We start from the raw sequence: 23,762 nt of genomic DNA, 5'->3' as shown, positions 1-23,762 counted from the left end.
AAATTAAAAGGAGAAAATAGAAAAAGGAAAAGGGAAACAAAGCACAAACCTTTCTAAGAGCAATGAAATGCAAAAAGAGAGATGGGAAATAAGCACAAAGTCTATTAGCTTCATATATATAGGCACAAAAATGAGAAAGAGATAACTCTTATTCCAATCTGCATGACTTTGGTAGGTAAGAAATTTGCGCCAAAACACACACTTATCATGATTTTATGGAAGAAAATAAAAAAGCATCAAACACTTTTTTATGGTAGTGTTGCAAAGTGAATAGAAAACATGTATATATAAGCTAGGTTCGTATATAAGTGCTTTTAAAATGACTTAAAGCATTATCAATAAGAGTGTTTTTGGAACCAATACTTAATAAAAATGCAAGTGCATCATAGAAAAGAATTTGAAGTGCTACTTGCAAAATATACATAACAGATGTTTCTTGCCGGAAGCACTTCAAGTCTTCTTGGAACTCAAAAATTTTCAGTCATTTTGAAAGCGCTTTCAAATGAGCTCATATAAACTGCTACGTCATATGATTTACAAAATTTAGTCTAAATAGTTGGTCTCCTTAGCATTACCCAATAGGGGTGGGTTCGGTTTAAATCGGTTCAGTTTTTTGCCAAAACCGAAACCAAACCGAAATTTCGGTTCGGTTCGGTTCGGTTCATTTTTTTTTCGATTTTTTTCGGTTCGGTTTTTTCCGGTTCGGTTTCGGTTTTTTGTTTTTTTTTCTTTTCAAAAAATGAAAAACATTGAAATTTTAAATTTTAACATATCCAACACAATCATAACATAAGCATTCTAACTAGAATCAAAGACAATGAAAATAAACATTTAAAATTGAACTAAAATCATCAATCAAGTCTTCCAAAGTCCAAACTAACAACCTCACAACACAAAAATCTTACAAATGACTTAGAAAAGTTAAATTGTATGATGTTGTTCAAAGATCAAGGTTGTTTGCTTGTAATTGTATGTTGACAACTTGATTAGTAAAAATAATGCGTGGGTGGATTTATTTAGTGTGTGTTAGATTCTTTTCCATCACAAATTACCCAAGTAATCTACCCGAAATAAATGTTTATAGATTTTGTTACATGTTATATGAGAGTAAATTTGGAAAAGAAAGCTAGGGCAGAAGTAGGCAGTGCTATGGAGATGGATGTAGGTACTTCTGGATGAGGTTTGGTTCCGGAACCTTATATGGGGGATAAATAATAGGTTAGGGTTTAGAGTTTTTATAGGCCTTTTTTTAATATTTTGAGCTTAAAGTTTGGCAACACATTGGGTTTAGCACATTTTAACTTACAAATTGGGTTTAGAAAATAATACCCAAAACAAATAATTAAATAAAAAAATTAATTTAATTAATTCGGTTCGGTTCGGTTCGGTTTGGTTTCTAGATCACTAAAACCGAACCGAACCAAAAGAATTCGGTTCGGTTCGGTTTTTTCAATTCGGTTCGGTTTTTTTGTTCGGTTCGGTTTTTTCGGTTTCGGTTCGGTTTGATTTTCGGTTTTTTGAACCCACCCCTATTACCCAACTACAAATATGTGCATCATGGATGGATGTACGTATTTATAAAAAAAAAGGGTAAATACCGCTTCCACCTCTTGAGAGCATCACCTTGTCCACGTATTTTATATTAACGTATTTTTAACGTAAATATTTTATATTTATAGCTATTCATTTACTTAAGGAGAATTAAACCCAAAAATGAAATTTCATGGAAAACTCAAGACTCCTCCCCCAACCCCCCACCTCACCAGTACACCCCCTCTCGCTAAGTAATTAATTACATGAATCTTTCTCTTTACATTACGAGAAAACTTTCAGTGTGCTTGAAACACAAGGCGAAACATTACATGTTATTATATAATTAGAGAAAAGTTTTTTAATTTTTTTTTTGGTTGGAGTGTTCCTCTAATTGTACAATGACACGTGGTGTTTCGTTCCGTCTTCCAAGCACACTAAAAATTCTTTCCTACGGTACAAGAATCTCCTCTACACACCATATGAAGTCTACTCACTCTAACATGCTCTGCCTCCAAATGTTCCTTTCACATTCGCTTCCTCTCTCTCTGCGGAAAGCCTAGCAATCTACAATCACCAGTAAGCTCTCTCTCAGCGGAAACCCTAGCAACCTCTAGTGTCGATAGGAGGAATATGGGGACATTTCTTTGCTCCAACCATTTTCTGTGATTTTAAAAGGCTAAACACTTGTAACTCGAGTGAATGGAGAAGACTGTTGGTAATCAAAGTTTACTAACTCAATACCGAAATATGTGGGTGATAAGTTTACAAACTCTATCACACCTCTTACTTCGCACTCTCAATAAAATTGAACAAACGAAAGGAAAGGAGTAGCAAGCTTGGTGATAACAAACACTTTGAAATATCAGAAGAGTTTACAACTCTAAAAGCTTACAAGCTGAAAATGAGAATGGGATTGGAATGGAATGGAATTGAATTGGATGATTCTAAAGCCTAGCAAGAAGGCCTATTTATACAAAACAGAAATTGATAAACAATACAATAACACATGCAATGAATGATGGTGTTTACCTTCTTTACACCCTTTCAAACACATGCAGCAACTTTGGATAGTTGGCACACACATGCATTGCATCATTCCAGGTTGGAATCACAACCTTTGGGCTAGCACACAACAGCTCACATCTCTGCTGTCTTTCAACACACTTTCAGCTAGCACATGGAGGAAACTTTAGTCTTTGTAGTTGCAGCAAGTGTAACTACAACCTGTAAAGAAACTAACAGCTAGCAGCAACCATTTACAACCTGTTTTTATTTGAATTTCCAACAAAGACCTAATGTTTGTCTTTCTTCCAAAGACCAGTTGTTTCTTCATTGTCTGTATTGCGTTGTGCTTAGGGTTGTTTGAGTTGGTTTTCCTAGCTCTTTTTTGTGAAAGGCACAGTGATTCTGGGATGGGAAATTAATAAGAAGATTTTAGAAGGGAGGGCTGGATGTTTTATTTATGGGATAAAAGTATGCTTTTGGGGTTCACTTTAGGCTTGTTTCTTTGAAAATCTGGGGACTTTCCATTTCTCCGTTACTTTTATATTTGCTGTTTTTACAACTACTAGTCTCGGCTTATGGTTTTTGTTTTACGTATGCTAGAGCTTTACTATGGTTTTTATCCTCATAGATTGTATTTGTTTTGATTCTAAATCAGTCATGGAGTGCAACAAAGAGGAATCGTCAACGACTCTTCCCTTGGCTTGAGTGCATTGAGAAATTACATACAGTCCGTGAAGTTCACTGTTCATCGGAGAACAAAATAGGTGGATTTGAAATGGACTGGTATAGAATTCTTCAGATTCAAAAATCGAACGTGATGATGTAACCATCAAGAAACAATACGAGAAGCTGGCGTTGTTACTTCATCCTGATAAGAATACGTTTGCTGGTGCGGAGGCTGCTTTTAAGTTGATCAGGGAAGCAATAAGCGTGGCAGACCAAGCAAAGCGCTCTACGTATGACATGAAGCGTAGAGCTCAAGTGAAAACCGGTTCTTCACCATCAGCTCATCCGACAAATGGAAATTTATTTGTCAGGAAACAAAACAATACTCCTCAGTCACAGTTCCCACCAGACACATTCTGGACACATTGTCCTTCTTGTAAGACAAAATACCAATACTTCAAAGACTTTGCAAATCGATTGTTGCGTTGTAAAAAATGCAGAAGAGCCTTTGTTGCTCAACATTTGGGCATTCAATCTCAGGGTGCTCATCCAGAATCTGCCGGAAATATCAACTTCCAAACGAAAAAGAACCTAAAAGTCAGGGTACTTCAAATGCAGCTCCACAAAGCAATGGTGGCACTGGAAAACCATCCTCCGCACGATTTAATAACGGCAAGGCAGCCTCAAATCCGGCACCAAAGGTGGGAGTTGCTGCTGATGTTAAGATGTCCAAGTCTGGTCCTGTGAAGTCCAAGGGTTCAAAAACTTCAGGAAACATGAACGAAAAAAGAGGAAGGGAACCAGTGAAAGTTAACTACAAGAAGGAACAACCGAACAAGTATGTGAAAACTGAAAAATCTCTTACACACTGCGTTCCAAGTTTAAACTCTCCTCATTTTCTTAATGTAGATTAGTGTACAGGATCTCTAGTAATAAAAAAGAAAAAATCTCTTTAACAAATCAATATTGACCAAATCGACGATTCTAGTAACAACTAATATTGTCATTATGAATGTGCGATAAAAGTTTGCTCGATCAACAACTCCTATCGGCATCATCGAAAAGAATATCCCTTCATCAACGGAGCAGAGGGTGCCACATGTCACACAATAGAGCTAAATGTCATTCATTGAATTAAGAATTTCGAAGTCGTTCACTAAATCGACAATTTCAGAACTCTCAACAACTTTTCAGTTTTTCAAGAAAATATCTCTAACGCATTGAAGATCGATAATTTCAAAGTTATACATTAAAATCAACAATTTCAGAACTCTCAACAACCATTCAGTTTTTCAAGAAAATATCTCTGACGCATTGAAGATCAATAATTTCGAAGTTATGCATTAAATCGACAATTTCAAAACTCTCAACAACCATTTAGTTTTTCAAAAAAATATTCCTAACGCATTCAACTTCTAAGGCTAACACCGCACCATTTTAACTGAGTGATCATCCTAATGCTAGTCAATGCATAAAAACCCTAACACTGCAAAGTCATCCAATCCAAAGGTCCTTATTGGAGATCAAGACCACCCCGAAGACCAGAGTCTCTAGACATTTCCTGAAAAATTCAAATTTAAATAATGGAAGCCAATGTCATTGAGAGTTTGACACAGTAAAGTGAAATTCCCAAAAAACCCAATCATCCCGAGAACAAAAATTAAAAAATCCGGAGAAGTAAAACCCAAAATTGGAATTTCACATAAAACCCAGAGACTTCCCCCATCTCACCAGTACACCCCCCCCCCCTCTCTCTCTCTCTCTCTCTCTCTCTCTCTCTCTTTGTCCGCTCTGCCTGTAAATATTTCGCTCACTTTCGCTTCCCGCTCTCTCTCTCTCTCTCTAGAAGCCGAAAAATACATTCCCCAGTAAGCGCTCTCTCTCTCTCTCTATCTCTCTCTCTCTCTCCATATCTCTGAGCTAACTCTGGTCAGCAACATTTCTAGGTTTTTGAAATTTTTGCATAATTACAAATTGCCCCTTCCGATCCTGGGTAATTTTATTCCAGCTCCTTGCTTTGTTCGAGTTCTTATTTTCTGAGCTTAATTTTGGCTGTTTGGTTCTCCAGCTCTGGTTCTCCGATCATGCATTTACTTAGATTTGTAATTTTTGTTTTGTTTGGGGTTATCATTTTTGGGTTTTTTGTAATTTATGTATATTTTTGGTTGATTTTATTGTGCACCGTGAAAATAGGATTGTTTGTGAGGGTGTGTTTGGTAGCTGAGAAACTTAGTGTAAAGAGTAAGAAAATTGAGTGCCTCAAGTCTTGTTCTTTTTTAAAGTATGCTGAAGTTTCTGTGATTTTTTAATTAATATGGTCTTTTGGGTAATGTGGTTGGGTTTTTTTTTTTCTTTTCGAGTTTTGAGCGTTTAATTTGAAGGACTAATTGGATGCATCGGATACGGATACTTTTGAAGGGGATTACATTAATGTGAATTTTCGTGTAGCATAGCGCGCACGCATCGCATATGCATGTCTGGACATGCATTGATGCATACAAATTTTCCATGTATCATAATGTTCCCACAGCTAGAATGGCTTCTGTAGCCTTCTTGTAATCGTTATTGGGAACTTTTATTTTGCAACCCTCGTGTCGGTAGAAGGAGATGGAAGTAGTTGGGGGATATTTTCTTTGGTTCAACCATTTTCTGTGATTTTAACAGGCTAAGCACTTGTAACTTGAGTAAAATGAGAAGACCTAATGTTTGTGTTTCTCTCAAATGGTGTTTCATGTGTTGGGACTGTGGACCAGTTGTTTCTTCATTGTCTGTATTGCGTTATGCTTAGGGTTGTTTCGGTTGGTTTTCTTGGATCTTTTTTGTGAAAGGCACAATGGTTTTGGGATGGGAGGAAGGCTAAGGTAGTATAAAGTTGCGGGGTGTTGGCTGTATAATGGGGAGTGTGGCGGGAAAGGAATAAGAAGATAAATGAAGATTTTATAAGGGAGGGCTAGATGTTTTATGGGACAAAAGTAAGCGTTTGGGCTTCACTTTAGGCTTTTGTTTCTTTGAAATTCTGGGGAAGTTCCATTTTTTCTCCATTCTATATTTGCTGATTTTAATATTCATCTTGGATGATGGTTTTTGTTTTATGTATGTTAGAGCTTTATTATGTTTGCTCGGTTGTATTTAATTGATACCTTGTCCTCATAGATTGTAATTGTTTTGACTTCAATAAAAGTTTGTTTATTATATAAAAAGTTAAAAACACCCCTATACATATGTACAATTTATATGCTAATTGTTTCTGATTCTTTAAATATGGATTGGGTCTGCAGGTTTGAGATCTCCTAATAAGGCTTCTGTGCTTTGGGTGGTAGTTTCATGTCATTGGGACTGTCCTGAACCTTTTGGTCATGAAAAGCCAGATTGTTGATTCTCATACTTTACAGGATATCTTCTTCTTATCATTTTGATTATACTTACTGAATGGTAAGTGAAATTATTGTATCATGTTAATTAGATAAATACGTACCAGGGGGGGTGCATGCTTGACTTAAGTTGCTTCGCTTGTATACAGGGTCAAGATTTTGGATGAGTAGAGAGTGGGCAGGCAGGGTGGACTTCATTTGCTTTGTCTTGGTGTATATCTTGTATGTGAAAGAACTTTAGGTGAATTTTAAATCTCAATCACCCATGGAGTGTAACAAAGAGGAAGCGTACAAGGCAATGCAACTTTCTGAAGTAAAGATGCAAAACCATGATTTTACAGGAGCAAAGAAGATGGCACAAAAGGCACAACGACTCTTCCCTGGGCTTGAGAACATTGAGAAATTACTTACAGTCTGTGAAGTTCACTGTTCATCGGAGAACAAAATGGGTGGATTTGAAATGGACTGGTATGGAATTCTTCAGATTCAAAAATGTGATGATGATGTAACCATAAAGAAACAATACAGGAAGCTGGCGTTGTTACTTCATCCTGATAAAAATAAGTTTGCTGGTGCGGAGGCTGCTTTTAAGTTGATCGGGGAAGCAAACAGGGTGCTAACAGACCAAGCAAAGCGCTCTGTGTATGACATGAAGTGTAGAGCTCAAGTGAAAACTGGTTCTTCAGTACCATCAGCTCATCCGTCGAATGGAAACGCATTTGTCAGGAAACAAAACGATACTTCTCAGTCACAGTCCCCACCAGACACATTCTGGACACATTGTCCTTTTTGTAAGATAAAATACCAATACGTCAAGGACTTTGCAAATCGATTGCTCCGTTGTCAAAAATGCAGAAAAGCCTTTATTGCTCAAGATTTGGGTATTCAATCTCAGGGTGCTCATCCAGAATCTGTCGGGAATCAATTTCCAAATCGAAAAGAACCTACAAGTCAGGGTACTTCAAATGCAGCCCGACAAAGTAATGTTGGCACTGGAAAACCATCCTCCACACGATTTCATTATGGAAAGGCAGCATCAAATCTGGCATCAAAGGTGGGAGTTGATGCTGATGTTAAAATGTCCAAGTCTGGTCCTGTGAAGTCTCCTGTGAAGTCCAAGGATTCAAAAACTTCAGAAAATATGAACAAAAAAAGAGGAAGGGAATCCACTGAAAATTGTAAACCTTCCGAACTCAATGAAGGCCATTGCCATAGGAGATCTTCGAGGATCAAACAAAATCTTTCTTACAATGAAAATATAAATGATGATGATGGTTTTGTGAGTCCGCCCAAAAGGTCGACGGATGACCAACGTGAGATTGCTTGGTGTGACAAGGAGTTGCCTGTTGCTTGTGGCAAGTACACGCTTGGTGCCACTGAAGAAGTTACAGATCATCTTATGTTTTCTCATCAGATGCACTGCATAAAAGGCAGTGGCAGAAGCTCTTTTTTCGTATATCCTAAGAAGGGAGAAACCTGGGCCCTCTACCAGAATTGGGATATTGGGTGGAGTTCTGAGCCCGAAAAGCATGCACCCTACAAAATTGAATTTGTGGAAGTCTTGTCGGATTTTGTCGAAAATCATGGCTTTGCAGTAGCTTATCTGGGCAAAGTAAAAGGATTTGTCAGTCTATTTCAGAGAATTGAGCAGCATGGGTTTGTCTTGTTTCAAGTACCACCGAATGAGCTATATAGATTTTCTCATCGAATTCCCTCTTTCAAGATGACAGGTACTGAAAGAGAGGGAGTTCCAGAAGAATCCTTTGAGTTTGATCCTGCTGCTTTGCCCACCAGTTTTGATGATTTCGTTGATTCGAAGACGGACAACAGAACCATAAATACTGAAGCTAACGGTTCGTCCTGTGACTTGACCGAAAGTAAAGCCAAACCTTTAATGAGTTCTGGGAGAGTGTGCTCAGCTGAGAAACAGGAGAAGAACTATCCAGAAAGAGTGACTTCAACACGTAGATCTCCACGAATGTCGAATGGCAAGTTTGCAAATTCTGTTAAGCTAGAAGCAACTCAAGGTGTTACCGAAGACAATGGCATAAACCAGAGTAACCGAACTCAATCTAGGGGAAGTTCTACTCCGCAGAAGGCTGATGAGAGTATCAACACACCAAAGAAACATCAGAAAAATGATTCCGATAGTAAGTCTTTTAGTCTCAGAAGATCACCAAGGGATTTAAGCAAGAAAAGTCCCAGACCAAATGTACCTGAGACCTGCCCAGATTCCGCCAACGATGCAAGCCATGCCAGCTTCACTCCAACTAAACTCAACTCTACTTAGATTTGGACAGATGGCAGGATGCATTCGAGCGTGTAGGATCATCCTTCTGTCAGTTCCGTTACAAGCCCTGTTGCCCCTAGTGTATCCAAGCTCAGTTCTACGACTTTGATCGGCAAAAGTCCGAGGACAATTTTCAAGCTCGATCAACTCTGGGCACTGTATGCTGAATTTTCAACCGCACGTAGGGTTGCTCGAACCGTGCCTACAGGAAGACACGACTGAATGTTGACGGATCCAAATAGTTATTCAGGGCCTCAAGGATCTACAGATCGAAGAATGGCATGATCGACATACAGCAGCCTGAGTTCAGTAGATTCTCTCACCAAGTTCCTGCTTTTCTTCGTACCGGATAGATAAACTTCCGGCTTGCAAGCCGTTAGGATCCTTTTGAATTAAATTTGGCATGTGGTAAATTGTGGCGTCCTTTTGTTTACCATTGATGTATCGATTAACTCTTGAGGGGTTGCTGCATGTGAAAAATGGAATGGACTTCAAAATTATTTCTCTTTGCTTGCCTTGCATTGTGGATCGGCTTCATATGTCGCATCGTGTGCATGTTCTGTCATTGGGACGCTATTGTGGTGGTGTCTCGCAATTCTTGAGTCTCGAGTGCAAGAAAGGTCTAAATTAATGACATGTTACTTACATCGAATGAGTATTCCTTTTACTCCGACTCTTGACTCGCTAAAATATGAGTATTGGTTTTACTTCCAATGTGATTACTAACATATACGAAATAAAAATATGAGTAAATTACATCTTCATACCTCAGATTTGGGGTCTATTTCAATTTCTTACAACATATTCAAAACATTTCACTTTCATACCTTAAGTACTATTTTATTTCAAAATAATACCTCCGTTACATTTTTCATCCATTGATCCGTTAAATGCTGACGTGATTGCCACATATATGCCACGTGGTTGCCAAATGTCTGCAACGTGGCAAAAAAAAATATATTTTTTAAAAAACCTGAATTTAAAAAAAAAAAAAAAATCGAAACCCACTATCCCTTCCCCCAGCGACCCTAATCTTGGGTGGAATTTTTGGGGGTGGGTGATGGGATTGGTTTTTTTTTTTTTTTTTTTGTTTTGTTGTTGTTGTTGAGAAAATTCAGGTTATAAAAAAAATTAAAATTAATTTTTTTGCCACGTGGCAGACATTTGGCAGCCACATGACATATATGTGGCAGCCACGTCAGCATTTAATGGATCAATTGATGGAAAATGTAACGGATGTATTATTTTGAAGTAAAATAGTACTTAAGGTATGAAAGTGAAATGTTTTGAAGATGTTGTAAGGAATTGAAATAGAGCCCAAACTTGAGGTATGGAAAAGTAATTTACTCTAAAAATATTGGTAGGGCAACTCGGGAATCAAACTCGACATTGTCACACACAAAATAAGAATCCAAATGCCCCGTCATGTTAATAATTTCTACTATTTATCCAATACGTGTCCTCCAACTTAACTAAAACTTAACGCTGTTAATTTTTATTATTTTTTGTTTAAAAAAAATCAAATTAAACAGATGTCAAAGCCCCCCACACCAACTCAGCCGCACAACCATTCTTCTCGTTGTTGTGGTCGTCGCAGATTTGATTAGATTCTTAGAAAAACTAATGAAAAACGATTGAAAACTTTGAATTTTAATCAAAATGACAAAAAAGTATTGTAAATGAATAGTATCAGAAATAACTTTTTAGAGTAAAAATGTCATTTTTCGTTGAAGTGAACAATACCAGTAGTGTTTTGTTAAAACTCTTTAGATTCTTCTACCCCGGTTCATATTGATTGTTGTGGTTGGTTTGGGAATTGTTGGACAAGTTTATTGTAGTATATGTTTAAATTTGGTGCAGCAGCAGACATAAAGTGAGCAAACTGTAACGCGTGGATGGGTAAGGGTTGATATAACAGATATGGGTCAGATCAATAAGTTAGGATGGATAGATAATCCGCGTGTTTGCACACGAGTTTAATGATTTCTCATACAAATTATACAGAGTTGTTTAGAATTATATTGTAAAATATGTGAGACTTTTCGAGGGATATCATTAAACTGCAACACTGAAACGGTAAACCTTAGATTATATTGAATAAGGAAAAAGAAGACATGATAAACTAAGAGTTGAGGTAGCAGATTTGAGGAGGCAGATCAGTTGGAAGTATGTGCCCTTGCAAAGGATATTAATCATTATTCTTGGAGACTCTCTTACAGATTAAGATAATTTAAAACATGACATTGTCTGCCCCTGCGGGGTGGAGCGAAAGAAGTTTTGAGGATTCAAGAGAAAGTCACGGCGAGACATGCCATATATTATTACAATATAAAAAAGAAAAGGAAATAACTAGATGGTAAGGTTGATGTGGGCGTCGGATATTATTGCCTTATTGGTCTGGAATACAGCAACAAAATTGTTGCTCCTCGCCTAGGGAAATGCACTTCCCCCCCCCCTATTGTAGTTTTTGGCCTTGCACGATGCTAAACACTCGGCATCCTTAAACAAGTTGCTGCAGAGTCCGTAGCAGTCAGCAGGGTCAAGGGGGGGCACCTGGAGAATATGCGGCACCTTCGCTTCATGAACCACAACTCCTGCAATATTCAAACAATAACACACAAAAATTTCAATAAATTAATTAGCTAATTCACTTGTTCGTTTTCATAAACGAAAAAATCATTCAACTCTATCACACTGTCACGTCATGTTAAAAATGAGGCGAAATCTGAGCAGGATAAAGTTGAGGAATGTATGTTGGATTTGTAGCATTGATTAGAAAAAAAGAAAAAAATAATAATCAGAGAGAGACAGAAAGAGAGAAGAAGAGTACTCGAGGTCACTAAAGCGGCAGAAATGGCCATGGCAGCAAGGAAGAACAAAAGGAACTTTTGGGAATTCATCTTCGACCGGATTCTTCTTTTAATTTCTAAAAAACAGAAAGATTATTGGATGCGTGGTTGCAGTGAAGAACAGTGTCATATATATATGCATAATGTTGAGAAAGTCAAACATTATACGAAGATATTCGTATCAATTATTATTATGGGGCAAAGATTTTGTATTGATTACTTTCCTGTCATATAATATTCTGTAAAAAATGTTATTCAATGTACTTAGGTGGCATAATCGTGAAATTAATTTCATAATCAAGATTGAAATATGCCAATCGATAATCAAATTATTTTTTCTTTCCTAATTTTCTGGTTCGGTCAACAATGAAATTTAATTCCAATTTATTAGATTGTTGATTCTCCAAACTCATAACAATTTTAGAATCACCCATATCTTGAATTTCTTGAGTCTCCACTATTGCCATGTTTTGGGAGATATTTTGCAACAAGATCTCGAATTGTTCTTTGTCTTCCACCTTGACCTCTATGGTTGCTTGGCATAATAAAATATCGGTCTCCATGACTTTAGCTTCTTTCTAATAATTGATTGGTCCGTCTTTGCCAAATACAATTTGTATAAATCGGAAAAGAATGTTTAACAATTAGTTACTTCAATCAACACCAAATTTTGACAGGATTTTCACTTTGTTATCGCCTAAACTCTTACATTTGATCCCAATATAAACGCACATCACCATCGAATTAAACAAGGAGCAACCATCTTTCTTTCCAAAATTTTTATATTATATATTATTCGGTTCGGATTCGGGACCCTTATAACCATATCCAAAACCATAACCAAATAATATTCACGGTTTTTCCCCATACCCAAAATACACCCAAATTTTCATACCCAAATCCAATTCATTCGGACGGTTATCCACATTTATCTGTTTTAACCGTTAGAATTGTCATCCCTAGTATGAAGGTACATTAACCAACAAGATTGTTAAGGACATTTTAGTAGAAGTACTACAACAGACATGTTTGAATTGAAGTCACTTAGTTGATAATTAGCCTATTGTACGATGCTTTCACATTACATATTCTATACCAAAACTTATGTATCGATACATTCGTACCGAAACTTATGTATCGGTGCAATCGTACCAAAACTTATGTACTGATACATTCGTACCAAAACATATGTACTGATACATTCGTACGAAACTTATGTACCAATGCATTCGTACCAAAACTTATGTACCGATGCATTCATACCGAAACTTATGTACCGATACAATCGTACCAAAACTTAAGTATTCGTGCCGAAACTTATGTACCGATGCAAATGTATCGAAACTTATTCTTTTGTTCCAATCAAATATGTATTTTCTTTACCTTTCTCATTTAAATTAAATATGTAATTCAGCATCAGATTTTTTAATTTCTAATATTTTTGTAATCCATTTGTGATGAGTATTATGGTGAAAATCTGTGGGGTTTAATCTCTATTTTGAATCTGTGCATGCATGTCATCATAGCGACGAATTCCGACGAATGTTGTTTAAGTTCGAAGCTAGATGGTGACTGTCTTCTTGGGAACCCACTCATCGTCTTCGTTTCGCTTCAAAGATCCGAGCTTTAAACTTTTAGTTGGATTTTTGTATGTATATATATGTGTATGCGTTTGTGTTTCTGGAGACTTGGGTAAACTCAATTGGATCAAGTAAGGCCTTTGACTTTCTGTGTGTTTGTTCTAGTTTGTATTTCGTGAATTTTGAATTTGCATGTTTCATCAATTAAAATTTTGCTTTTTACACTTGTATTTGCACCTTTTGGAATGGGGTTTTGTTTCCTGTTCTGTTTTCATAATTTATTTCCAAATTTGGTGTTAGTTATGCGAAATTTTGTAAAACTTGAGTGTTTGTTGGTCTGATTTGGGTTCATTTCTTGTTGCTTTTGAATTTGTTTCAGGGCTTGGTGTTACTAATGCTGTGGTGTGGATTCAGTATATTGAGCTATGATAACAATAAATAGCGAATTTAGGCGATTTTTTATGGCTTTTTCGATGTATATGTTGTTGAATGGACGAGATCCTGGTATTTTCTTTGGTGGTGTGGTTTGGTTATTGCTTAGTTGTAGTTTCAGCTTTGCTGTTGAGAGTGATATAAACTGCTTGAAAAGTCTAAAAGCATTGCTTCAGGATCCTTTAGGCTACTTAAACTCATCATGGGATTTCAACAATAAGACCGAAGGTTTCATCTGTAACTTTCTGGGAATCGAGTGTTAGCACCCTCATGAAATCAAAGTTTTAAATATCAAGCTTTCGGATTTGGGACTCAAAGGCCAGTTTCCTCGGAGTGTAGCAAATTGCACAAGCTTAACAGGATTAGATCTTTCGAGCAACAAGCTCAGTGGACCTCTTCCTTAAGATATCGGTATAATTATTTCGTTCATTACAACTCTTGATCATTGTGTAGAATGAATACACTAGAGGTGTGATTTGTATGTGTGTTTTGGTTCCTCCTCTTTAGTTCTTAAGAAGAGATTATTGCGTAGAAAGTGGTTGTTTTGTATTTTTTTTAATTATAAATATATTTTCTGTCGGTTTCATCCAACAAGAATGCTTTTATTGATTTTTATTGATAAATTTTCTGTCGGTTATAGCCGACAGAATTCCTGGCGGTTTTAGATTTTTTGTCGGTTTTATCCGACAGAAATTCTCTTATTTATTTATTATAAATTATATACTGTCGGTTATATCTAACAGGATTTCTGTCGGTTTTAGAGTATTTTCTGTCAGAAAATTCATTTCCTGACGCAGGCAATTCTGTCGGTTATTATATCCGCCACTGCATCCATTTTTTGTAGGATTTTGCGTAATATCCGACAGTAATATACATTTTTTTGTCGGTTTTTGAACCGCCATTTATAGATAATTTTGTAAATATTATTTTTTCATTAAATATTAGATGTATAAAATGATTTAATAAATGGATCTTGTGGAGCATAAAATTAAAGCTAAACATTGATAATGTTGGCTGATCTTTGATATCTCTCATAAGCATCATTGAATTTAATAGATTTTGATTCTTACCAAAACTTTTGAACTATCGCACAAAATGCAACTCACACAATGCAATTTTTGTATTCTTAAGGTAATGGATTCGGTGAATAATGAATATATATATATATTATATATACTTTAATATTATATATAATTATATTATATATTATTCGGTTCAGATTCGGGACTCTTATAACCATATCCAAAACCATAACCAAATAATATTCACAGTTTTTCCCCATACCCAAAATATACCCGAATTTTCATACCCAAATCCAATCCATTTGGATGGTTATCCACAGTTATCTGTTTTAACCGTTAGAATTGTCATTCCTAGTATGAAGGTACATTAACCAACAAGATTGTTAAGGACATTTTAGTAGAAGTACTACAAGACATGTTTGAATTGAAGTCACTTAGTTGATAATTAGCCTATTGTACGATGTTTTCACATTACATATTCTATACCAAAACTTATGTATCGATACATTCGTACCGAAACTTATGTATCGGTGCAATCGTACCGAAACTTATGTACTGATACATACGTACCAAAACATATGTATTGATACATTCGTACGAAACTTATGTACCGATGCATTCGTACCGAAACTTATGTACCGATACAATCGTACCGAAACTTATGTATTCGTGCCGAAACTTATGTACCGATGCAAAAGTATCGAAACTTATTCTTTTGTTCCAATCAAATATGTATTTTCTTTCCCTTTCTCATTTAAATTAAATATGTAATTCAACATCAGATTTTTTTAATTCTAATATTTTGTAAGGACTAATGTTCAAAAACCCCTAAAAAAACCTTTTAATTTTTATCCAATTAATTAGTTTGCTATATTTGGTATAATTTCAAGGACTAATGTCCAACTAATTATATTATATTACAAGGACTAATGTTCAAAACAGCAACAATGATGCATATTTCATGTTGTTAGTTGGATAGAGCCAATAATTACATGAAAAAAAAAATTCATGGAAGGGAAAAGGAGAATTCAAAAAATCATCCACTACATCATGCAATTAGAGAAAGGATCGGCCTAAACAAACAAAACAACAACAATCAAAAACATAAAAAGAGGGTGTTTCCTAAAGGAAAACAATTCAGGACCAGCTCCAACTTGTTATCTTTTTCTGGTGAGACTCTCAGCTGATTTGGGACAGGGTGGAAAATCATCCTTGATTTCAATAAAATCCTCGTCTTCATTATCACTTTCTTCTATCTCAAGCACCGTTTTTCCCCATCACATTTTTTTTAATACAATTTAGGTAATTTTTTTGAAAAATTAGGATCCTTTGATTAAAGTCCTTTGTCTTTGTACACACCAACATATTTGCATTTAAAACATGACATTAAATGTAATTAATTCATTACCTATCAAAATTTCATAAGATTGGTGAGAACTAATCAATTCCTACATTTTAGGCAAAAGAAAATATGTTTTCGTGGATACATTTTGATTTCATTTGTATCTTAGTTTGAATTCAAATTATTATTTCTTTAATGCGTACATCTGTAAATTAAATGTACCCATTAGTGCATTTGGGATATTTGTACCCATAAATATGTTATGGTTTTTATGGACTTTTAACATGTACAATTTTTATAAGGAAAACTAATGAAAAGGGCTTGAAAACTTTGAGTTTTAATTATAAGGACAAAATAAATGGTAAAGTGAATAGTACCAGGATTGACTTTTTAGTGTAAAAATGTGGTTTTTCGTTAAAGTGAACAGTACCGGGTGCTTTTCGTTAAAGTTCCCTATTTTTATAACATGTATATAATAGACAATATATTTGAGTTCCACATTACAATTGGTACGCATTCATTCTCTCACAATTTCTTTGTTCATATAACATGTATATAAACATGTTTCATCCAAATTTTCCCCAGATATTAGTCCCAACCCAAGAGTAATTTGCACCTAAAATCTTTTATTTTGTTCTCTCTTTGGACAGTCAGAAAATATAACAAGAAGTCAAGTGCAGGTACTAATTTCAAATGATCAGTAGAGTTTAAACCAATGGTTTCAATTTTGTTCCAAAAAAAAAAAAAACAATTATTGAGCTGCAGATTAAGCCATCCAATGAGCTTGCTTTGGAAGACTTGGTGGGGCATTTCTGTGGTTAATTTTAGGGCCCACTGCATGTGTATTCATCTTGTGTTCGTATTTGTACGTAAAGGGGTTTTTCGCCATCTAAACATGTAGAGAAAATTTTCAAGACACAACCAATTTTGGAAAGAAAGATGGTTGCTCCTTGTTTAATTCGATGGTGATGTGCATTTATATTGGGATCAAATGTAAGAGTTTAGGCAACAACAAAGTGAAAATTCTATCAAAACTTAGTGTTGGTTGAAGCGACTAATTGTTAAACATTATTTTCCGATTTATACAAATTGTATTTGGCAAAGACGGGTCAATCAATTATTAGAAAGAAGCTAAAATCATGGAGACTGATATTTTATTATGCCAAGCAACCATAGAGGTCAAGGTGGAAGACAAAGAACAATTTGAGATATTGTTGCAAAATATTTCCCAAAACATGACAACTCACAAGTGGAGACTTAAGAAATTCAAGATATGGGTGATTCTAAAATTGTTATGGTTTTGGAGAATCGGCAATCTAATAAATTGGAATTAAATTTCATTGTTGACCAAACAAGAAAACTGGGGAAGAAAAAATAATTTGATTATCGATTGGCATATTTCAATCTTGATTATGAAATTAATTTCATGATTATTCCACCTAAATACATTGAAATTGGGAAAGAAAAAATATTTTGATTGTCGATTGGCATATTTAATTTCTTATTTAATTTTAATTTTAGAACAAATATTCTATTGCTGTCTTACTTTCCTGATATGATTATTCAATTTTGGGTTTTAATATTTGTAATAAAATTTATGCTATTTTGATTTAAATAAGACCCCTACTTAAGCTTTTTGACTTCTGTTATAATATACATTCAAGAATTAATCAAATACAATTCGATTTTCTTCCTAACTCGGGTGGATTCCAGAACATTGTTCTTTTGTGGTTTACGTGTGTATCTCTTGTTAGCTTGGGCCATGTCATTATGACTAATTAACAAACAAATTAGAGAAAAAATATCAGTTAATGAAACGAAATACACACGTAAACCACAAAAGAACAATGTTCTGGAATCCACCCGATTTAGGAAGAAAATCGAATTGTGTATAATTTGATTAATTCTTGAATGTATATTACAACAGAAGCCAAAACGCTTAAGTAGGGGTCTTATTTAAACCACGCATATATATATATACACAAGACATTGTTCTTCATTGCAACCACGCATCCAATAATCTTTCTTCAGGAATCAGAAGAAGAATCCGATCGAAGATGAATTCCCAAGAGTTCCTTTCGGGTTTCCCTTGCTGCCATGGCCATATCTGCTGCTTTAGTAACCTCGAGTACTCTTCCTATCTCTCTCATCATTATTATTTGTATTTTTCTCTAATTGATGCTACAAACTCAACACTTTTCTCAACTTTATCATATAGATTTATCTTCGTTTTAACATGACGTGGCAGTGTGATAGAGTTGGGAAAAGAGTTGCACCGATTTAATTTTTCCCTATATCAAAACTTACAATTAAGCAGGTAATTGAGAGGTTGAAGCTTTTGTGTGTTTTTGTTTGAATATTGCAGGAGTTGTGGTATGTGAAGCGAAGGTGCGCCCGGTGCCCCCCCCCCGTTGACCCTTTTTGCTACGGACTCTGCAGCAACACGTTTAAAGATGCCGAGTGTCATGCAGTGTGCCAAGCCAAAAAACTCAGTGGCGGGCATTGCATTTTCCAAACCGAGAAGCTACGTTGTTGTTGCAGTATTCCTGACCGTGTCAACAATGCCCTACGCTCACATCAACCTTAGAGCAAGTCCACCGGGACTTGCTTTGCCCAGCCCCCAGCACAAAAAACAGCCTGGCCCTCAGTGAAATTGCTCCAGCCCACAAAGTTGCCTGGCACCCAGCCCATGCCAGGCAACAGCCCAGCCCAATTTTGACAGACCAAGAAGCTGGCCTATTTGGCTGGCGCGTGCACGACAAGCGCGCCTGGGCGCGAGTAGCCGACAGGCTGCAGAGGGGCTGTCAGCCCACTTGTGTTCCGGATCCCATCAGCGACGTGGCATGCTCATAGCCGTTGGATTTCCAACGGCTAGTTTTTCTAGACCGTTGGATTTCCAACGGTAAAAAAAATTTAAATTTTACTTTTAAAATAGACCGTCCGATCATAGATCAACGGTCTACGTTAATTAACTAAATTAAAATTTATTAAAAAATACAGAAAAAATATTAAAAAATACAGAAAATTTTAAAAAATTTATTTATTTTTTCTATAAATACCTAACTCTCATCTTCCAACTTACACCACATTTCAATATTTTCTACACTTTCTACCAAAGCTTTCATATACTTTTTGTGTGAAAAAAAAATACCAAAAAGCTTGTGGTTGAAGAATAAAGTGTATTTGATGAGTTTATGTAATTTCATTTTTATAGTTTATTTGATGAGTATGTAATTTTATTTTAGTGTGTATTTTTTTTTAAGTTTATTTGAAATTTTATCTGAAATTGGTTAAAAATCTTATCCAAAATAAACTTAAAAAAAAAAACACACCAAATAAATGCACTGGGTGCCAGCACATTTTTTTAGGGGTGGAGATGCCTTGGCCTATTACTGTTCACTCCAGTCTATTACTGTTCACTTGAGTGGATAAATGCGCTGGGTGCTGGCGCAAAGTCCTTAGGGGTGGAATTGCTCTTAGCAGTCAAGTTTTAGTAAGGGGTTTTTGAACATTAGTCCTTGCAAAAGATCAAAATTTAAAAAAAACCTGATGCTAGATTAAATATTCAATTTAATCCCTTGAGTGTACTTTTATCAAAATTTACATTCAATTTTTCTTATTTAATGTGTATTTTTATTTAATCTCTCAATATTAAATTTAAATTTTATTAATATGCACATATTTAATTTTTTTAATTAGAAATGAACGTAAATGAGAAAATATTAAAAAAAATTTGTGATACAAAAATATATAGATACATAAGTGTACATAAATGATTGTGCCAAAATATATAAAATTGACTTTTTTGTACCAAAATATTTGTACCTACATGATTGTACCGAAATATATTATAATGAACCTAAATGTATGTATTGAAATGTATTATATTGAATTAATATACCTAAATGTCAATACCGAAATGTATGTACCAAAATGTACGAACCTAAATGTCAATACCGAAAATGTATGTACCTAAATATCAATGCCAAAATGTATGTACCTAAATGTATTTACCGAAATAATAATTGAATTAATGTACCTAAAAGTCAATACTCAAGTGTGTGTATCAAAGTGTATGTAATGAAATGCATTATATTGATCGAAATGCATTTTATTGAATCAATGTAACTACATGTTTGTACCGATAGATATACCAAAATATTCAAATGTATTAATGTACCTAAATGAAGAACATACAAAATTGTTATCGGAATATATATTATAAAAAATTTAGTTGCCTAAATGTAGACATTAAGATATATTATGATGAATGAAATAAAAATTAAATTTAAATGTAATTAATACATTAAAATAAAAATAAAAAGATAAAATAAAACATCAAAATACAACTAATAAATGATATGATTAAATGTGCTAGGGACTAAAATTGAATTTTAATCTTACATATGGTTATAATCTAAAACTCATCTTTTTTAGGGATTAAAATGAAGTTTTCTATTAAATTATCTTAATCTTTAAAAGTCTATAAGAATAATGATTAATCTCGTTTGTAAGGGCACATAGCTCCAACTGATCTGCCTCCTCAACTCTGCTATCTCAACTCTCAGTTCATCATGTCTTCTTTTTCCTTCTTCAATATAATCTAAAGGGTACTATTTGAGAGTTGCAGTTTAATGATATCTGTTGAAAGGTCTCACATTTTTTAGATTATAATTCTAAAATACTCTATTTTATATAAAAAATAATTAAACTAGTGTACATTGACACATAATCTATGAGAGCAGTACATATAGCTCACCATATTTCAAAGAACTCAAACATGTCAACGAGAGACAAAAACAACTAAAAGATTTTTGAACAATTAAAATGTCTCTTTAGGGTTTTTGAACATTAGTCCTTGCAATATAATATAATTAATTGGACATTAGTCCTTGAAATTATATCAAATATAGCAAAATAATTAATTGGAGAAAAATTAAAATGTTTTTTTAGTGGTTTTTGAACATTAGTCCTTGCAAAATATTAGAATTAAAACAAAATCTGGTACTAAATTACATATTCAATTTAATCCCTTAGGCCTTGTTTGGCATCCCGTATAAGACACCAGATAATACTATATAATACAAAACAGGTGTTTGGTGAGCCTTGTACTAAATAAGCATCGAATTATTAGTCTGACCCCACCTATTTAATACCTCATATGCCTGCTTACTTATCCCAAACTAAACCTTGGTATTATCCAATCCGACGGCCGAAAATTAGAAAGGTGTGTGAGAAGTAAAAAGGGGTGTGTGGATATCACATCCCCTAAAACTAAAGCACGCTGGCTTTTCTCCAACCCATCTTGCCATCTACTCTGCAGATCGCAAACTCGTTTCTCTCCCTCTTTCTCCATCCCCACCTCCGATCAGCATCAAGAAGATTTCGAACAGAATCCAAAGGTGGCAGATCGAACCCAAGTCCCGCCGGTTCTGTTCTGGAGACATTATCTGAGTTTTTCGTTCATGTATGTCTTTTAGCACATTTTGTTATTGTCAAATAGGTATTGGATTGATTTAGACCCGGCCTTTTGTGTCAATCGAAGCCATTGCTACTAGGTAAGCTGAAGTATGATATACATTGACCTTTCTCTCTTGGTGCAATTCAAAATGTACTGAGTTGTTAGAGAAGGTGATCGTGTTTCTTTTAAGTTTCTAATTTGACTTATAAATAAAAAATAAAAAATATTGAAGCAATTTATGTATATAAATACATTAAAAATATGTAAGACACACTAAAATGGGAGAGCAGACCGCGGCCCACAAAATCACGAAACCAGCAGAAGTGCGCGGCGCCAGTTTCTGAGCTTCTGAGTTGTTCATTACCGCTGCCTTCTTTTCTTCTGTTTCTTCGCGTCTTTCCACCGCCGCAACCTTATTCTCCTGTTTGAAATCTCCCATGACGACGCCGTTCCTTTCCACACGCCGAAGGGGGCTCCTCTCTCCTATCTCCGGGTCTCTCTCTCCCCCTCTCTCCCTCTCATGTTTTTGTTTGAAATTGGGCATTTGCCAATGTGGATTGCAGTCTCTGTAAACTTGAAGAATCTCATAGAAAGTAATACTGATATTAATTGTTTCAAAATTTCCAGTAATGGGTTTTGTTAAATTTAAAAGACTTGCATTTCTAGTGCTTCATTAGCTTCACACAAAAGGGAACAAATTTGGAAGCACAAATTTTGTCCTTTTCCTTTTCTTTTTGTATTGCCTCTCACCTGTTCGATGAAATGCTTCAAAGAAGTGACTGTATGTCTCTGCGTTGGTAAATTTACATTTCTCAAAGGTGTTCAAAGTGTCTTTCTTTATGGTTATGTGATTAGACACGAGTAGGACGACTCTCGTCAAGGTGTCTTGTGTGAGTGAAAAGGGAACAATGTTGAAGCAAGCCTTTGGGAAGGCGTGGAGCAAAGGGGTTTACGCGTATGGAGGAAACAGAGCCATGCCTTGCTTGTATGTGCCCACGAGTGATGTTCACAATGGACAGGTACATTCGAAATCCCAATTTCCGACCCCCCATTTGGCTTATATTCTCGAATTATTTGTCACAGAGCCTTGCATTAGTTTCAAACCAATGATTTTCTCCGGAAAAAATCTATGAAAGTTGATAAAGATTTATGCTTGAACGAGGTTTGAACTTTTTCTGTGCTTGGATGATGCCATGAAGATCTGCTAGCCATCTAGTTTCTTTCCCGTAGAAATTTTGCGGTGATATCAACTGCCATCTGATTGTGCAATTTACAGGTCCATGCGCACCGAGAAGTTTTTTCGGGGTAGAGGATTTCCTCGATGATGACAATAGCCGCCCATACACTTACCAGAAGGAGAAGAAGTCCAAAAATCCAACAAAACATATATCATTTGAACAGCGCACCGTAGCCTACATTGAACCGTTTACACTCGATGTGTTCATCTCAAAGCGGTTTGTGTCAGCCTCGATCACCCACAGCGTCACAACCAAGCAGGTTGCAACTGCCGGTACCAACTCCAAAGACATTAAAGCTGTACTCAAGTCGCGTTGCGACATACCTGCCTGTTTGGCGGTCGGCCAAATTTTAGCCGATAGGGCAAGAGAAGCCGATGTTTATACTGCTGCTTATACTCCCCGGGACAGGGACAAGTTTGAAGGGAAGATTAGAGCAGTTGTTCAATCCCTCATTGACAATGGGATTGATGTTAAAGTTTATCTTGACTGAATTAGGTTTTATTTTTCTTTGAATTTGATTTTCTTTGGAAAATTTAGGAGGCTTGTATGTAAACTCTTGTGACTATAAAATCTTTTGCCAATTTCTGAAAATTAGCTTTCTTCTGCTCTCTAATTATATGATGAATTGGCAATTGTTTCTCTATCAACTACCCTCCTTTAGAGAATCACTTACAAAAAACTGGACCGGCAAGGTTTCAGAGTCTCAACTAATCATACGATGTCATATGGAGAAGTTAAAACATGTGGGAAGTGTAAGAGGTTTGAAACAACACTTCGGTATAAGTCCTTTCCCTCCTTTAGGAGAGTAACTTATATCAAATGAGGGCTATAATTGCATTATGGTTCATGTGGCAATGTTCGTTCTGTGTAAGTCATTATCTTTTACGTGGTCAAATTGTTTAAGGTTCACCAATGACATGGAGTAGACAAGAATGGCCAAAACAATTTTCTTGCGTTGACACTAAATGAAATT

The 23,762-nt window shown here is 35.5% G+C and overlaps 2 protein-coding genes and 1 long non-coding RNA gene across 3 annotated transcripts; 2 read left to right on the top strand and 1 right to left on the bottom strand.

Annotated features, from left to right (window-relative positions):
• Positions 1-4,940: 4,940 nt before the first annotated feature.
• LOC126594252 (uncharacterized) lies at positions 4,941-9,365 on the top strand. Its single transcript, XM_050260497.1, has 3 exons — positions 4,941-5,072; positions 6,483-6,636; positions 6,725-9,365. The coding sequence occupies exon 3, from the start codon at positions 6,841-6,843 to the stop codon at positions 8,863-8,865; it is 2,025 nt and encodes a 674-aa protein (XP_050116454.1). The 5' UTR covers positions 4,941-5,072; positions 6,483-6,636; positions 6,725-6,840; the 3' UTR covers positions 8,866-9,365.
• A 1,656-nt stretch (positions 9,366-11,021) lies between these two features.
• Positions 11,022-11,807, bottom strand: LOC126594254 (uncharacterized). Its single transcript, XR_007613187.1, has 2 exons — positions 11,696-11,807; positions 11,022-11,459 (listed from the first exon to the last, which is right to left on the bottom strand). It is a non-coding gene; the product is annotated as an uncharacterized LOC126594254 (long non-coding RNA).
• Positions 11,808-21,363: 9,556 nt separating this feature from the next.
• Positions 21,364-23,380, top strand: LOC126592439 (uncharacterized). The gene is made up of 2 exons (XM_050258122.1): positions 21,364-22,576; positions 22,833-23,380. The coding sequence occupies exons 1-2, from the start codon at positions 22,460-22,462 to the stop codon at positions 23,277-23,279; spliced, it is 564 nt and encodes a 187-aa protein (XP_050114079.1). The 5' UTR covers positions 21,364-22,459; the 3' UTR covers positions 23,280-23,380.
• The last annotated feature ends 382 nt before the right edge of the window (positions 23,381-23,762 follow it).

The sequence above is a fragment of the Malus sylvestris genome, chromosome 12 (genome assembly GCF_916048215.2).
Source record: "Malus sylvestris chromosome 12, drMalSylv7.2, whole genome shotgun sequence".
NCBI lineage: Eukaryota > Viridiplantae > Streptophyta > Magnoliopsida > Rosales > Rosaceae > Malus > Malus sylvestris.
Note: the sequence above shows the minus strand (reverse complement) of the source record. Positions and strands in the feature narration are given on the sequence as shown.

What these genes read in the sequence shown, in the direction of transcription:
- LOC126594252 (XM_050260497.1), top strand. Translation starts at nt 6,841, where the DNA reads ATGGAGTGTAACAAAGAGGAAGCGTACAAGGCAATGCAACTTTCTGAA.
- LOC126592439 (XM_050258122.1), top strand. Translation starts at nt 22,460, where the DNA reads ATGTTGAAGCAAGCCTTTGGGAAGGCGTGGAGCAAAGGGGTTTACGCG. An exon ending in TTCACAATGGACAGGTACAT is followed by an intron (nt 22,577 to 22,832) that starts TCGAAATCCCAA and finishes TTTACAGGTCCA; the next exon opens with TGCGCACCGAGAAGTTTTTT.